At 55.9% G+C, this 16,384-nt stretch overlaps 4 protein-coding genes across 4 annotated transcripts; 2 read left to right on the forward strand and 2 right to left on the reverse strand.

Moving 5' to 3' along the window:
• Positions 1 to 521: 521 nt before the first annotated feature.
• GGS23DRAFT_572592 (uncharacterized protein) lies at positions 522 to 4,406 on the reverse strand. The gene is made up of 5 exons (XM_051516634.1): positions 4,387 to 4,406; positions 3,896 to 4,218; positions 3,636 to 3,818; positions 3,047 to 3,265; positions 522 to 2,699 (listed from the first exon to the last, which is right to left on the reverse strand). Exons 3-5 carry the CDS (start codon positions 3,776 to 3,778, stop codon positions 1,043 to 1,045), a joined length of 2,019 nt encoding a protein of 672 aa, XP_051370794.1. The 5' UTR covers positions 3,779 to 3,818; positions 3,896 to 4,218; positions 4,387 to 4,406; the 3' UTR covers positions 522 to 1,042.
• Positions 4,407 to 8,316: 3,910 nt separating this feature from the next.
• GGS23DRAFT_572605 (PCI domain-containing protein) lies at positions 8,317 to 10,898 on the forward strand. The gene is made up of 3 exons (XM_051516635.1): positions 8,317 to 8,595; positions 8,674 to 9,328; positions 9,420 to 10,898. Exons 2-3 carry the CDS (start codon positions 8,775 to 8,777, stop codon positions 10,201 to 10,203), a joined length of 1,338 nt encoding a protein of 445 aa, XP_051370795.1. The 5' UTR covers positions 8,317 to 8,595; positions 8,674 to 8,774; the 3' UTR covers positions 10,204 to 10,898.
• Positions 10,899 to 10,919: 21 nt separating this feature from the next.
• On the reverse strand, positions 10,920 to 12,120 carry GGS23DRAFT_104151 (uridylate kinase). The gene has a single exon (XM_051510950.1). The coding sequence runs from the start codon at positions 11,987 to 11,989 to the stop codon at positions 11,279 to 11,281; it is 711 nt and encodes a 236-aa protein (XP_051370796.1). The 5' UTR covers positions 11,990 to 12,120; the 3' UTR covers positions 10,920 to 11,278.
• A 509-nt stretch (positions 12,121 to 12,629) lies between these two features.
• Positions 12,630 to 14,900, forward strand: GGS23DRAFT_104379 (uncharacterized protein). The gene has a single exon (XM_051510951.1). It carries the CDS (start codon positions 13,057 to 13,059, stop codon positions 14,584 to 14,586), a length of 1,530 nt encoding a protein of 509 aa, XP_051370797.1. The 5' UTR covers positions 12,630 to 13,056; the 3' UTR covers positions 14,587 to 14,900.
• Positions 14,901 to 16,384: the final 1,484 nt, after the last annotated feature.

The following is a 16,384-nucleotide window of genomic DNA, read 5'->3' on the forward strand; positions in this document are numbered from 1 at the left end:
CTACCTAGCAGAGGGGGGGGGTTTTTTTTTCCGAATATGAAAAAAAAAACCGGGAGAGGGCAAGCAGACACATTACGCAAATCCTTTTTTTTTGCCCCATTCTCTTCCTTCGTAACGGAGCGCAGCGACGCGCTCGGGTGACTCTTGTTTGTGTGCTCACGCCTAGCTGGCACGTAGCTACTGGCTGCTCGCCGGCGCCGTATCTATCTACCTACGCGATCCCGTTCTTGCCCCTTCCCCGTCTGCTTCAGCTTCTGGTGATAGTGGTGGTGGTGGTGCACGCCGTTGGTTTAGATGAGTGACATCTCGGCGCTTGCAGGCGCCAAAAAAAAGGAGACAACGAAGCGTGAGGGGTGAGAAACAGGGTAGGTGATAGTGGCGGCAGTAGAAGGGCGTACGTAGCACACACACTCCCTCCGCTAGGACGGACTAAGGTAAATGTGGCAGAATTGCGGCCAAAATATTAATAAAATAGAACATTGCAAAAAAGACAAAAGCACTCTGTGCCTGCCAACCCGCCCGCCCGCCTGCCTGCCTGCCTGCCTGCCTGCCTGCCTGATGGATGGATGGATGGACCAACATATTGATTAATTTACATAGCCGTACAGAAGACCGAGGCTTGGAAAAAAAGACAGAAGGATAGAGGAACTGGAAGAGGATGACACGGGACAGGAACGAGGGGGCATCGACATCGACTTCGAGACAAGCGCCTCCCCCTGGATCCCAATGCCCTCACAACTGTCTCGTCTAGTGGCGTAGTAAGTTGTCGTTCGGGTCATGCATGCGCAAGAGTCTCTCGTGCCCTCCCCTTCTCCTCACTCCGTCTCCCCTTCCTTTCACCTTCCCGAGGAAAACCTAGTCTTCGCAGATCCGCCGCCTGGCTAATCCCGCACACGAACTATAGCTAGGTCGTCAACACGGGTATATCCGGCCGCGTCGAGCCGTGCCGAGCCATATCGTGTCCGTCGTCAAGTTCCATTTCCTCCCCCTCCTTCGCCTGTTCATTTCCCTCCCTCTCTCTCTTCAGACCTTGCCTCCGCCTTCACCCCGTAACCCGCCGTACCCACAACGTCGTCGGTTCGAATTCGGCGTTGCGGTCGAGCCGCTTGTACGCGCGGTGGAGCTTGAGCCCGAGGTCGTACGACTCGCGCTCCACCTCGGCCAGCTCCTGCCGCAGCGTCTCCACCTTGCGCTTCTCCTCCTCGCGTCTCCGCGCCGTCGCTGCCGTCTCCAGCAGCGCCCCGTCTGTCGGCATCAGCTCCGTCATCTGCCGGATCGCCGTGTTCAGGTTGATCCGCCGGTTCCCCAGCGCCCGCAGCCGCGCGTCCAGTTGCGCCACCCGGTCCTGAGACTCCGTCTCTGGCGGCGCCAGCGGCAGCGACTTCTCTGTGCCCGTCCCGACTGCCGTTCCGTTGCTATCCCTACTACCACTACTATCCACGTCTCTGCTGGTGGTACCATTCTTGTTACCACCTTTGCGATTGTTCTTGTCTTTGTCGCCCACTGTCTTTACTGCCGTGTAGTATGGCGAGTCGAGGCTAATCTTGACCGCCTCGACCGGCGGCGAGTTCTTGCGAAACGAGCCGTCGTTGTCCTCGTATCCAGAAACGACGGGGCGCTTGCGGTCGAGAATTGACGGCCGCACTGGCTGGAGCGGTAACGGGGGTACTGGCGGCTCGTTGCCCCCATCGACGCTCTCACGTGGCGTCGAAGACTGTTGTGATGTTGCGTATGTGGTGATGCTGAAACGGGACGGTGGTTGCGTCCAACCGTCTTCGGGCGACGTGCCGGGCATGTGAACGGGTGCTGTCTGTGCTGCTCGCGGCGTGTGATTGTATTGAGAGGGTGTCTCGGACGACGCCGGTGGCTCGTGGTAATGGCCGGAAGAACCACCCGCTGGCTTTCGGCGAATGGCCTTGTCACCGGCCGGGGTTTGGTGGTGCTCCCGGGGGTGTGTAGTGGTATGGCTATTTGCCGGGGTAGTACTGTTGTCGTCTGAGAGGGGTGGACTCGGATATGTCTGCGGGACAACTGCGACGCCGGAGGATTGTGCTGTTGTTCTCCGGTTACCGCCTACACCTGGGATACGGGCGGCCGGAGAGGAGGTGGGTTCGGATCCGACAGAGGCTACAGGAGGTAACACATTTTGTTCGCGGGCAGCCCGCTTGCTACTCTTGCGAGGGACCTTCAATTTGGGTACGTCCTTAGTGTCGCTAACGGGTGCGACTAACGTCGTTCTACCGCTCGCCCCTTTCCATTCGGGTCGTTGGCCTAGGCTAGATTCTCCCGTTGACGTGCTACCAGGCTGTCGCGCTCGACGCACACGTTCACCAAACGGACTCTGGCTTTGCTGGTCTTGCTTGTTCCGCGGGGGAGACGCCGGGTCTGTCTGGATGCCAAGGCCGTGAGCGTACTCCTGCGGGTTCACTTGTGACGGATGACCTTTCACATCTGTCGTGGGCTCGCCAGTTCGTGGATCCCAGCGTATGTCGTGGCCGTGCGGTCGCTGCTGCTTTAGCCGCTCGCGCGACTTGGACTCGCGGAGGGCACTCAGTGCTGCGTCCGAGTTCTTGCGGCGCTCGCGGCGCATCATAGGGATGTTGGTGCGCGCTTCAGGTTTAGGCAGTCCCTCTGACTCCATAGCCAGTTGAGACATGTCTGGGATTTCGTCAATGGGTGAGACGTCGCCCGGGTTTGGTCTAAGACAGCAGAGTAGCGTTAGCTTCGTGAGTACCACCTTGAGGCTAACAAGAAGGTCTTTGTTTCTATTTCCCGAGGATCCCCTGCGGCAAGCCAAAAATGACCTCCACAGGCAAATTCAAGGGACTAAGACGAATATTTTCAGGCAATGTGAGGGCCCAGCGAGAAATCGGCGACATGGCGATTGAGCCGTACGAGAACGAGAGGAAGGGCGACCTCGAGAACACTCTGCTAGATTCGCCCTGACCCTCGTGTGCTTGCTCCTCTACACATCCGTTTACCATCATCGGCTTGCCACTTTCTTTCCTATAATCCGCAGAGACAAAGAACACGCGACAGTACTTACCCGTCCCGGGGGGACAGTATGTCAGGGGAACTCGGCGGGGAGATCTCGGTAGGGTCGCGATACGCGGCTTCGGCTCGTAGCTGGTGAGCGGCGAAGGTAGCGGCCGCCGGCGACGGCTGCGAGTATATGGAAGATGCAGGACGCCCGTAGATTGAGTTGCGGTAGGAATGAGGCGCCTGCACGGGTGGTGCAGGCTGGAGACTTTGGCGGTTCTGGTGCCTGCTGCGATAGTAGGGTGTTAGCATCTTGGGAGTCTGAAAAGGGACGCGCGGCGTAACAGCAGATCTGCGAAGGGTGGTTGCGCACGACAACTACGACGAACGCAGTGTAAGGATGACGATTTCTTTAGCCTTCCCAACCACCCCCCGTTTTTCCCATCTTGAGGGGGTCGTCGTATTATCCGCTCGGCCCTAGAATCCGCTGACAGTTCGGTTGGGGGTGGCTATTTATGGCATGTGATTACTACGACATGCAGCAAGCCGCCGTCGATGTCGCCCGGTCCCGTCGTGCGGAAATAGGGAAGGAGGGGGGACAGCCAAACAAAAATTCATGGCACCCGAAGGTTTAAAGAGAACGGACGGAATCTCACCTCCCAGACATATAATCGTCGCTAACGCTGCTGTCGAAATCTCTGGGTGGCCTTGGGGGCGCGGGGCCGCCTCGAACAGAATACTGGTATCGGTCGTCGCCTCCCCTTACGCCGCGATTGTTAGATGCGGACGACGAGCGCATGTTCTGCCAGGCCTCAAGTTTCTTCCTGTTTAGGGGTGCGCTACCATCCTTGGGAGCATTACGAAAACGCTCCCACATGGTGACGGACGGATCTGACGCGGGTATAATATAGGACACAATATTAGAGGGTTGCCTCCGTCTTCAATTCTTCCTCTTTCGCCTGGCCCTCGCGAACTAGTGCTGCTAGCGGCGGTCCGGGTGCGTGTAGGATCGTCGTCCGGGGTGCAATGCTCTAATTACGATGGGTACGTCGTCGTTCGACCTGGGGTACTCTCCGAATGTATCTCTCTACGTATGTGTAGGTATGCGTGGGAATCGAGGGGTAGAAGTAGAGGGTGAAGGAGAGGGAGAATGAGAGAGGGAGAGAGGCTCAAATTGTATGCACAACTGCGATTGTTGACCGGGAATCGCCCCCCCTCCGGTGTTACGTCCTGAGTAAGGTATGTATATTAAGAGGATTGTTGACTCGGCCACGACCACACTGACCTTGCGCGCGTCCTTGTCCTTTTCTTTTGTTTGTCGAATGGGTTCGTACTCAAAATTGGCTTGGCGAGCCGACGGGCTGGTTATAGGATGACGCCTCCTGCTGACGATTCGTCGAGCTAAAGCTCCCTCCCACGGACAATTCGGGGCCAGTTTGAGGCCAGCTCGTCTCCTCTGACACACGTCCTTCCTGTTGAGGCTTGTGTTTGTTGTGCTCGTCGTGCTTCTTCTTCGTTGTACGTTCTCGACTTGTCACCCAGAGACTCAGGGCCAAATGGTCGCATGACTAGGCCGGCTCCCGCCTATTGACTGGTCCGTAGGTACCCCGTCCGAAAGTCGATAAGCTGCGCGCGTCTTGGCCAACCGCGCCAGGGATTCGGTTCCTGGCAGTCGAGTTCGAACCTGGGAAAGCCACTCACTGGCAGGATTGCGTCTCTGACCCGCGCATCCCATACAAACTATATCTTATATGGACCGCACCGCCCGAAATGGACCTGTTTGTCGAGGAGGGGGGAAACAAATTGGAAAGGAAAAAAAGTTCGAAAACGAGAGTTGAAGAGAGAGTAAAGCGAGTGAAGGAATGGAAAGAGTGCGGAAAGAGAGCAGACAGGGAATGAAGGGTAGGACCATGCAGTGTACGTCCGGAGAAGATGAGAAGAAGCCGGCTCAATCGCTATAACTAAGTCCTTTAATTACAGCATTGCATCTTGGTTAGATGCACTCATGCATATTCATATATCCATATAGGTACCTACCTACCTACCTAGGTACCTCTTCTTACCCACCTAGGTAGGTACATAGGTGTGTTCAGGTCAGGCACATTATTAACCTCGATTTATTCCGTGTCAATTAACAGCGGCAGCCTACAATCCCGGAGGTGTGTATGTGCCCCGTACCTACATACGTACGACCATCCTCCTACCGTTGAATCGTACCAGCAAGAGACATTAACTATACAAATTCGGTCAGCCTGCCTGCACCCTGATCAACACCTATGTGCCGGTGTAATGAGATAGGTACATAGGTACCACCTACCTTAGGAGGTACCTATTTACGTGCCGTCGCACGCCAGCCGATATGAATACTGGATCACTTCCCCCCTTTCCCCCCTATAAATATACGAATCTTCGTATATTACGCTTACTACGTGGTGGTAGGGTTGTAGGCACATACTGTACATATCGTAAGTAGTGGTCTTACACGTATGCTGTTTGGAAAAGAGGGTCTGGCTCGTGATCGTCGCTGGGAATCTTGGGTCACCACCATGCACTGTTGCGGCAGTCAAGCGCTCCAGCGCGTCATGGGTAATCATGGCTAACCAGCTGCTACCGCATCTTTTCCCATGCCGCCCGGCATCAGACCTCTCTCCATCCCCGACTCCCCAACGGCTCGCTGTCGTCGCAAGCTATGGCTGCGTCGCGGGTCGGCAACTCGTGCATATGTGTAACCACCGGCATGCATGCGCGCGAGGAGGAGTTGTTCCTCGGCCACGATCATCGTCTTGCCCAGCAGACAAAAGCCGGGGATGAAAAGCTTCGATTTTACGAGGCCGGACGTCTAGCGTAGCCTCGAGCCCCAGGGCCAACCCTCGCAGAGCCGAATGGCCCTGCAAAACCCGGGGTATCGCGGAATTTGCGTAACGGCGGTTTCACCCTGAGCTGGACCCGACAGCGCTCAGTCGACCCGGACCGGGTGAATTGGAAAAGGGAGAGCAGATCAGCAGGGACGTTACCCAGGCTAGGCTAAGTAATACCTCCCTACAGCTGAGGCACGTAAGGTAAAGTCAGGTACTCCAAGTTTACGTACCTAAGGTACCACCTCTCAAGATGCCCACAGCCTAGAGGGATCGCTAGGAAGTACCCAAACTACCAGGTACCTACAGGTAGCTATGCTCAGGTACATATACACGCACACATAGGAATATAGGCGGTAAGTACAAACCTAGGTACTTAACGTATGCATGTACCCCACCAGATTAGGAAAGTGGGGGAGAAAGAATCGGAGGCTCGCGTCAGCCAATCGACAAACCGGATCTGTCTCGATCCTAGACTCCATACCTCGTTGTTGAATTCCCACTGTCGGTACATTAGTAGCTGTCTTCCATGTAACGGATAGATATATGTATGCCACCACGGTGATACAACATATAAAATTTTTTCGCATCGCCTCGGCCAGCGAACGACCTGAGCCATAGACCCGCGGGAGCTAACCCATCTACGCTCACCACCGCAACTCACTGTCTGCTGTTAGAGGGGCTGGATGGGGGGTAGACAAGGGGAGGAGGGGGGCTTTACTTCACGCAGATCAAACTCGGATCATCGCAAACCAATTGGGGGGGGGGGGGGGGGGGGGGGGAGGGCATGATGAGGCGACATTTGACCATCCCATGTGAGTTCAATCGGCCAAGAGTTGCGAGGGTAGCGAGAGATTGAATTTGGAGTGGGAACCGACCTCTTGCCTGGCCCTTAACCACATACCTGCCATCGCCGTAGGATCCCAACTCTTCAGCAGCACCGCAGACACCGCTTTCCGGCCTAGGGACTCCGCGAACGTGTGTTGGTAGCATATACTGCGTCGATGAAGCAGTAAGCCGGCGCTGCAATCGTACCCAGTATGCTGCTAATCATGGGCAGGCCTAGCTCGATAGTACCCCCCAATGTCTAACGTCACGTCGGCCCTCACTTTCTAGATAGGCAAGTCCAGAACCATTGCCTAGGCTGGCTAGTGATGCCCCCTATGATCCCAAGCGCAATGCCTCCACGACGAAGATAACACCTACCTACATACCCCAGGGCCTAAGACATAGACCTCCATAATTAGGAACGGAAGACGGGTGCTGCATAGTAGGTAGGTAGGTATACTTTGCCCTCTGCCCCCCCTTGTCCAACCCAAATGCCCTATCTCTCCCTCTCTGCCAGCAAAGGCTGAGTTGCCGTTGCGATGACTGTGATGGCCTCTTCGGAACCCACTCCCGTTCCGGCTCAAGGCCCATCTTACATCAGCCTTACCTGAGACGTCGTATGCTACACAGCATTCGAAACCGCTCATGCTTCCATAACCGGGTACCTGAGGTAAGCAAGTACGTACACGTACGTCTGGAGGGTGCGAAGAACATGAACAGCACAGCCAACAGAAGCGAGGAAGCTCCGTATGGGAAGAAAGGGCCTACCTTCATATACGACCAAGCAGCCATAAATAGGCAGGTAAGCAAGGGATGCATGGTGTCGATAGGCGGCGTCCGTGTTGGTTAAGTACCTACCTACACTCTCGTGTCGAGGTGTCGAGATCATAGATGAGACGCAGGCATTGTTACGTGTGGTGCGGGCTGGGCGGTGGATTGTGGATGTAGGTAGCACTAGATACCTAAGGTGAGCCACCTTGGAATGACGCGACAATACAGCTCTATAATTTCCCATGGGCATTCGGGGTCGAGGTTCGAGTTGGGGGAGGGCTGAATCCTGCTGCAATGGGAGACAATCGGACCATCACAAATGGTGTCTTGCCTCAGGTACCTCTGCCTTACCTCCCGCCCACCTATCCCTAGGTACTTAAGGAGGTACCTACCTCTCTGTCGACCTCTTTAGGTAGCATTTCAAGCCCGAGCCTTTGATGACCTACCCAGGTAGGTAATGATGAGGTAGGCACCCGGTCAAGCCAGAACTACAGGTACCTACATAGGTAATGCTGTTAAGAGGCATGTACCAGCAGCTCCCTTCGCTCGCAGCCATTTCAGGGCTGCTCGCCTCCGACCTCTGATTCAGCAGCCAAAGTAGCAGGTCGGTCTGCTATAGCTGAGGATCTGCTGGGGTGTCTTTCCCCCTTCTTCAAGGGTCAGTCACGTGAGCACGCAGTGAGTACCTAGGTATGATAAGCTCAGCCAGTGGATCCCCGATTACCTAATCGCCAGAGGGGTGAATGAAAAAACCTTGTGGGCTCGGGCCACCTTCACCATCTTCCGTCCACCTCCACAGCACTGCTCTGGCTTCGGACCGACCTGCAATCCGAGCGTCGGAATATCTTCGGATATTCCCCCTTGCCCATGCTACTAGCCCACATTTTGCAGCAGCATTGAATTTGTTCGAGATGGCAGATCCGACGGCCCCGCAGCAGAGCGACCCCTCCGGCGCGGCACCAGACGAAATAGACCCAGGTAAGGGAAAAATTACACGATCAGCTCCCCCCCCCCCGCGCCTCTTCACCCGAAGAACGAAACTCGGCAGGTCTCCATCTCTTCCTATCCTACCCTGACGAGTAGCCCCATCCGCCCGGGGAACGTCCCTTACCCATTGCCGTCGCCCTCCTCACGGTTTTGGTCGTGTGCAATTTTCCCACACGTCCGTCCCCCAGTCTCGCGCGAGGCGTCCCATTCAACCCAGACGGCGGCGACCACGGCGACGCTAACGAGGAAGCAGAGCCGCCGACCATTCAGCAATTGCTCGAGCACACCACCCAACGTTTGCACCAACTGTTGCGGCACAATATCGACCGTCTTCAACCACCTCAATCGCCCAGCATGGCGGAAATACAACAGCAGCAGCAGCTCGTCTTTGTCGACGGCACCTTCGCCGAGTTGGCGCAGGACATGGCCGACTACCTACACGTCGGCGACGATGTCAAGCCCCTGCTCGAGAAAGAACAGAAGGACGAGGCTCTTAAGAAGATCATCGTCGCGTCCACTGCCCTCAACTCGGTACCGGAGAAGGAGTTTACCGCGGCCTACAACCTGCTCGTCTATCTCGTCTTGCAGTCCGACAACGCCCAGATGCTCCTCCCCCGCGTCTGCGATAACCTCACTAGGCCTATCACCTCCTCCCCCGTCAACGGCGCCGGACTCGCCCTCAACGCCCTCACCACCATCTTCAACATGCTCCCGTCCGAGAACGAATTGCGATACAACGTGTTCCACGCCATACTAAAGTTCGTCAAGGCGCACGGCATGTACGAGAGCCTCAAAAAATACCTACCGCGGCTAGAGGACTGGTTCAAAGAGTGGGAGACTGATAAAGAGGACCAGCGAAAGCTGTATGAGGAAATCGCCGAGGCCGCCAGCGAGATCGGTGACGAAGAGTAAGCGATAATTTCTTAAGTTCGGGTCCCTCTTCAACCCTCCCCTCTGTCCTTTCCCTCAAACCCCAGTGCTGATCCTGTCACGCCGCAGGTCCTCATACGAGCATGTCCTCAAGGCTCTACGTACCTTCGATGACAACGAACTTAAGTCCGAGGCTGCTCAGAGACTCGCTCTCCGCGCCGTTAGAGCCGCGATTCTGTCCCCAACCCACAACGACTTCCAAGATCTCCTCGCCGTACCTGCCGTTCAAGCTCTCTCCGACACACATCCCGTCTACTCCGAGTTGCTCACGATATTCGCCGAGAAGGACCTCGAGGACTACAACGACTTCAGAGAGGAACATGAGGGCTTCGTCGAGAAGGAGAACCTCAATGGCGACAAGCTGTACCGCAAGATGAGGCTGTTGACCTTCGCAAGCCTCGCCGCGAGCACGTCGAGCCGCGAGATACCGTACGAAAGCATCGCCAAGGCGCTGCAGATCCCGGTGGAGGAGGTCGAGATGTGGACGATCGACGTGATCCGCGCCGGCCTCCTCGAGGGCAAGCTGTCGCAGCAGAAGAAGGTCTTCCTCGTGCATCGGACGACATACCGCGTGTTCGGCGAGAAGCAGTGGCGCGAGCTCGACGACCGCATCGACGGCTGGAAGGCGGTGCTCACCAACGTCATCGCCAACCTTCGCCGGGAGCAGGCCAACGCCGAGGCGCAGAAGAAGCGCGAAACTGAGGATATCGAGCGACGCCTCGCCAACACAAATCTCGGCGGCGGTAACGCTTCTTCCGGTGTCGGTGGCGGACGACGTGGCGGCGGCGGCGGTGGCGGCGGCGATCGTAACGACCGAGCACCTCGCAAGGAACGAACCGAAGACGACGATTAGACGACATCTATCGCTAGCCCTCTCTCTTTATCCTCTCCTCTCCACGCCCTTCTAGCGTATACCCCCCTCCTCCCCTTCATCGGCTGCATTATAGGGATGGTGTGTCCATACGGCGTAATATGGCAGGCATTTTGCGTGGCGAAAAGAGAAGGGGACCGGAAATAGGAAGGATGAGATGGAGGGGGGAGAGAAGGGGAGGAAAGGGGGGGATTCATTTGCTGCGAATGAGGGTCCCCAAAGCTCGACTGCACGACGCGATTTGGCCCGAGGCGGTACGACAGACACTAATAACTAATACGTTACTAATGCTGTCGTTGTTCTCGCTCCCCTACACAAATGATCTTGGCCTCCCCCTACCACACCTGAGCTTTTTCTGCTTTTTTTTGTCTAAAATCTTTTTTCAGCTTCGGGACAGGTCGCAAGGGCGGACGCGTAGGCGGGGAGGATCCCGTAGATCGGTGTTTGCGAACCGGTTCGCCGAGGCCGCGGCCGCGTGCGCTCTATGGCGGGGGGGGGGGGGGAGGGCGACGGCGGCGGCTCCATATAGTATAGAGGATACAGAAAAGTTCTTAAGATCTCGGGGTGGATGATAAGGGAAACGAACGAACAATCAAACGTAGGCGAGGATCTCCCCTTCTTCCTCCCCGCCGGACTCGACCTAAATAAATGCGTTAAAAGATTACGATGGCCTCCCCCTCTCTGCTCTCCGCTATGCATGTGCGCGTCTATGGTACTTTATCTATTTATTTCTCCACCGTCTTGAGCCTCATTACTAACCCCGTCTATGACTTTAATATAAATGAAAGGGGCGGGCCGCCGGCTGGCTCTATACAGCTAACTACACCACACGTAGATTTTGCCCGCGAGGTGGTTACAGCAGCAGCAGGTGCTCATCACGTCTTCTCTCCTTATCGCATTCCTCTATTCCCATGGTCGTTGTCGTCATCATCAAGTCAAGCCATCGCCGTTCCTTCCTCTCTCTCTCTCTCTCTCTCTCTCTCTCTCTCTCTCCCTACCCATCGTCCGCCACCACATCCCAATACTTAATAAACATCACGGGGCTCCCCACCCGGACCTACTCGCGGGCCTGCTCGCGGCCCTCGGCGGCGGCGGCGGCGGCGAGCGCGGCGTCGAGGGCGTCCTGGCCGAGGCGCTCGGCGAGGCCGTCGCGGGTGGCGTCGAAGACGGCGTCGGGGGCGGCGGTGGCGTCCACGTGGAGGACGCGGCCCTGGGCGGCGTAGTAGTCGACGACGGGCATGCTGGTGTCGGCGAAGGTGCGGAAGCGCTTGCGGATGGAGTCGGCGTTGTCGTCCTCGCGGCCGGAGGTCTGGCCGCGGCGGAGGAGGCGGCGCTCGAGCTCGGGCTCGGGGCAGTCGTAGAAGAGGGCGAAGCGGGCCGGCACGACGGCCTCCTCGAACTTGCGCGCCTGGTCGAGCTTGCGCGGGAAGCCGTCGATCAGGAAGATCCCCCGCGGCGCCGCCGCCGCCGCCGCCTCCAGCACCTCGCGCATCGCCGCCTCCAGCAGCGCGATCGTCACCTCCATCGGCACGATCCGCCCGTCCCGGATGTACTCCCGGATCAGCCCGCCGAACTCGCTGTCCGGCCGCGCCTGCTCCGCCCGCAGCAGGTCCCCCGCCGACAGGTGCGCGAACCCGTACCGCTCCACCAGCCGCGCGCACTGCGTGCCCTTGCCGGCGCCGGGCCCGCCGAGCACGAAGATGACGGTGACGTCGTCGGGCGAGAAGACCGGGGTCGTGCGGTCCTTGAGGTTGTCGATGGTGGACATTGTGCTTGTGTGTAGGTAGGTGGTATCTAGGTAGGTAGGTAGCTCTCTCTCTCTCTCTCTCTCTCTCTCTCGTCTCTGTGTGTGCTGCTTTAGTTTTCGCGTACCGGTTCTAGCGGTGCGCTACGTCCTTGTTCGTCTCTAGCTAGGTCGTGTCGCTTGTTCTCGGGTGCAGGCTGTGAGGTTCTCGTGGTAGCTACTAGGTGGTGGAAGAGCGGTGTCCTGGCTGCTAGGTTACCTGTTGCTCGCTGGCCCCCTAGGTGCCTAGCGAAATAGACAGTTAGGCGGGTAGGGAGTAGGCAGGTGATAAGGAGACGGCCAAGCACGGACGATGCATGTATATGGTTTTCGGGTATGGAAAGGTATGCTTACCGGTGATATGTTTTTTTTTGTTGTTGTGGTTGAGGGGGTAGAAACTGGGGGTGAGTTGCGTTGGCTGGTCAAAGGTATCGTGGAGATTGTGTGGTGCATGAGTGTAGGTCTCCCAAAACACCATGACAGCTTCATGTAGCCAGGCTGTGGTCCCTGCAGCGCCCCGCCTCCCCATTTCCCATGCCCTGTACCATAGGTAGGTATGTCACCTGACCACGGGCCACCCCCCCTGGAACCACGTCACTCTCACCAAAGACCAGCAAAAGTTGCTACTTTCTGTCACCTAGTCCATGACCTACCTAGGTACTTTAGCACCCTTTAGAGCCTGAAGCTGTACCTACTCATACATAGACAAGCGAACTCTGTGAGATTTGCCTACCCACACACACCTGACGTTCTCCTACCTCCCCTAAAGAACGGCTCCATCGTATTTAGTCAGTCATGGTTGAATTTACCTTGCTCATAGGTACTTAACCTGCTCGTGCTTCATTCATACTATACTGCATCACCTAGCCCATACAGTACTATAGACAGCCTACATTAAGCGACCTGTGTGCTGTCCTACCACAGGACTTACCCAAAGTGCGGGGTAAAACATGGGAGCCCGAAGTCACCGGCCGTGACAACAGCTCTTCCAGCTCGCAAAGACGGTGACGACAGCTCTTCCAACTTTCAAAGACGACAACGCATCACCAACAATGGGGATAAACTGTGGCTTCGACATCTACCCGCCCTTAGAGCGTACTCACACAAACCAGGCTCTGTACGAACGCTTCCTACACGATGTACTTGTATCGTATGGTCTACCCCACGACGGCAGGCCGCATTCAGATGCTGGAGACGGCAACAATGCCATAATATCTGTGAACACCGAGTCCAAGACCTCCTACATTGAATTTCTGGTCGGCGAACATCCATGCATGCCACGCCGGTGTGAGAACTTCCTACGTTTCAGCTCTAAAGTTAGTGGCAGCTCAACCGCTGAGCCGCATATAAGAACAGTCTACAAGATTGCAAGACAATATCTGGGGGATCGGGTTTATCGCTGGCATGAGATGAACGAGTTTGGTCCATATATCCACATGAATGGATGCTATAGTTGGACAGAGATTTACGCGGCACGGAGGCGAATAGAGGAACCAGAGGACCCAGAGGAGCCGAAACATAGCGCAATGAGCTCTGATGTCCTTCAGCATGTCGAAGATGGAGCAGATAAGATGCTCGCAATGGGAATCAGCGAAACCAAATTGTACGATGTCAAACCTGTCTCGGGCAAAGGCCAAGGCGTCATCGCGACCTCCAACATCCCCAAGGGCACACGCATACTACTGGAGGCTCCTCTCTTCAAGTTACCTGAGACCGTCCCGGATAGCATTGCCGAGGCAGTTGTAGTACGGGAGGTGAAAACCCTCTCGAGATGTCAGCAGCGAGAGTTTTTCTCGCTACGGAACGTACACAGACACAAATGCAACCCCTTCCTAGGTATTGTCCAAACAAACATGCTGCCTCTGACTGAGGATGAATATGGCAACGGTGGTTTGTTTCTCCAGGCGTCACGTTTGAACCATTCGTGCCAGCCAAACGCGCAGCACACATGGAACGCCAGCCTCGGTTGCTTGACTGTACACGCGCTGAACGACATCGAGGCTGGTGATGAGATTACAATCTCCTATTTTAGCGGGGTTTCCATGGAGCGGACGAAGCGGCAGCGCCATTTGAGAGATGGTTTCTGCTTCTCGTGCACGTGTAAGCTCTGTTCGCTGCCACCACCGGCCCGCCTTCGCAGTGACGACCGACTAGCCCAGATCTGGTCCATCCAAGAGGATTGTGACGCCATGGACGCGGATGCGATTTATAGGCGTCCCCTTGAGTTATTTCGACAAGCACAGCAGCTTCTCAGGTTGCTGGATGAGGAAGACACCCAAGACATAAGACGTTCGAAGGCATACTTTGCTGCCTTCCTGATCGCTGTTACCGTCGGGGACAAGCCCAGGGCCAAGGTCTTAGCCGAGAGAGCATACATTGCCCGCAAATTAATTTCTGGTGAGGACAATCCGGTAACCGCGTCTTTCAAGCGGCTCATGGAGCGACCGGTAGAGCATCCTTCATATGGCGCGGCGATGAAATGCTACGGCGATAGATGGGATCCACCAAGGCATGTGGACGGAGAGGAGCTCGAGAAATGGCTTTGGAATCCGGACGAGTGGTCAAGATACAGCCTCTCTTGACTAAGAAGCGTACTTGAGAATGCCGACGAGCTGATGTCTCTGCGGAATGTGCTATTACTGATAGAATGTCGGACCATGGACTGAACGTGAAGAAACCGCCGGGCATTTGAAAATCCCCCAGTATCTTGGCACTATTTGCCTGCCCTACTAGTAAAACGGCGTCCCGAACTCCAAGGGTCCTAAATGCTGCCGATGCCGCACGGTACCCTTCCACGTCGAGCGTCCACGGCATCGTGACAAAAAGCGACCACACATAAAGCTTGTGTGTTTGCTTACCTCCGTCAACTATCTCGGGAGCCATGTAGATTGGGCTACCAACATAAGTTACTGCTAGATCAGCGCGATGGGAGAAGCCCAAATCTTCAAGCTGGAAATGATACCGTCCTGGATGCGTCACATAGATAATGTTTGCCGGTTTTAGATCTTGACGGATGAGTCCATTTGCCGAAAGAAAGTCGGTCGCTTTGGGCATACGCTGAAAGGCAGTTGGGGCAAGGGTTAGTCTGTTTTGTTGCCTAATATCACAAAAAGGATCGCATGGTACTCTTAAGATGCCAGAACGTGTCTACTCCTGATTTTCACCATCTCGCGTTTTGTTTGTTTTCCTTTCAACCCATCAAGTTCTACATCTACCTTCCGTTTGAGACGAGAACTCGTCTATGTCCGGTACGGTCCGAGGAGTCGGCCTGCTGAGGGTTGACGCAGCTCTCGCAGCACTCGCAGCACTCGTCGAAGACCCAGAGCAACTCGAGCGAGAAAGAGAGCGGTTTAGCGAATTCCCCCCTTCTTACCGAACTCATCTATTACATAACTTAACCCTCTCCTAACCAACTCCACGCGATGAGGAATAAGACCGCCTCTATCGTCGACGATGGCAGCTGATCCGAGAGCAAGACACATCATGGGCCCGCCGGCAATTCGATGCATAAGCTAGTGAAGAATACGAGAATAAGCTCGAGTAGTCTGCAACTCTTAGGTACGTTAAAGATTATATGAGCCTCGTAGCCCCCCGAAGGGGCCCTGGCATTTATTTTCGAGCATGCGCAGCTCCAGGACACAGGAGAGCTACAGAGAAACGGTGACCCCATGTTTACCTAAATAATCCTCATTAACTCATTACCGTATTCGCGAGTTCCAGTAGCGGAGTTTCAGGTCCAAATTATACAGGCGGCACGTAAACTACACCACATGGCATGCCAAGACGAGACATCGTTGCTCGTGCCGGAAGTGACCCGAGATGAAATATACACACATATATACAAAGGCAACACACACCCCGTCGATTCAGCTCCCGACGGGCGATGGCAGACAAGCCGAATAGGCCGCTACGAAGTTCTTTCTTTTACTCATTGTACCCTCCTCTCCGGTGGTATGGTCCTATAACCACTGATCAACATCCGATGGCCCCTCATGGCGACAAAACGGTAATACCAAGTAATATCCTCTCCCTCGCTGGTCTCCAGCCCTCGAGAATCTTGCCCGGCAAGAAGGGGGAGGAGCAGCACGCGGGGGAAAGAAAACAGAAAACAAACAATCAAAAAAAGAGAAACCCACCTACTCTGGGCCTTCGCCCTGACCAGGAGGACGTAGCTCGCGGTGCCTAGGCCGATGACGGCGACGAACGGCCAGAACTTGACGGCGTTGTTCGCGCCCCGCGGCGGCTGCGTGCTGTACGCCCTCCTCCGGCCGGCCGCCGCCCGGCGGAGCCCAGACGTCCCGGACGAGGGCGAGGCGTACATGCCAGCTAATATGTCGGACGGGCGGAACGTTCTTTTCTCGGAGAGAGGACCGAAAGGTG

This window comes from Durotheca rogersii, assembly GCF_024521655.1.
Source record: "Durotheca rogersii strain YMJ 92031201 chromosome Unknown GGS23scaffold_14, whole genome shotgun sequence".
NCBI lineage: Eukaryota > Fungi > Ascomycota > Sordariomycetes > Xylariales > Xylariaceae > Durotheca > Durotheca rogersii.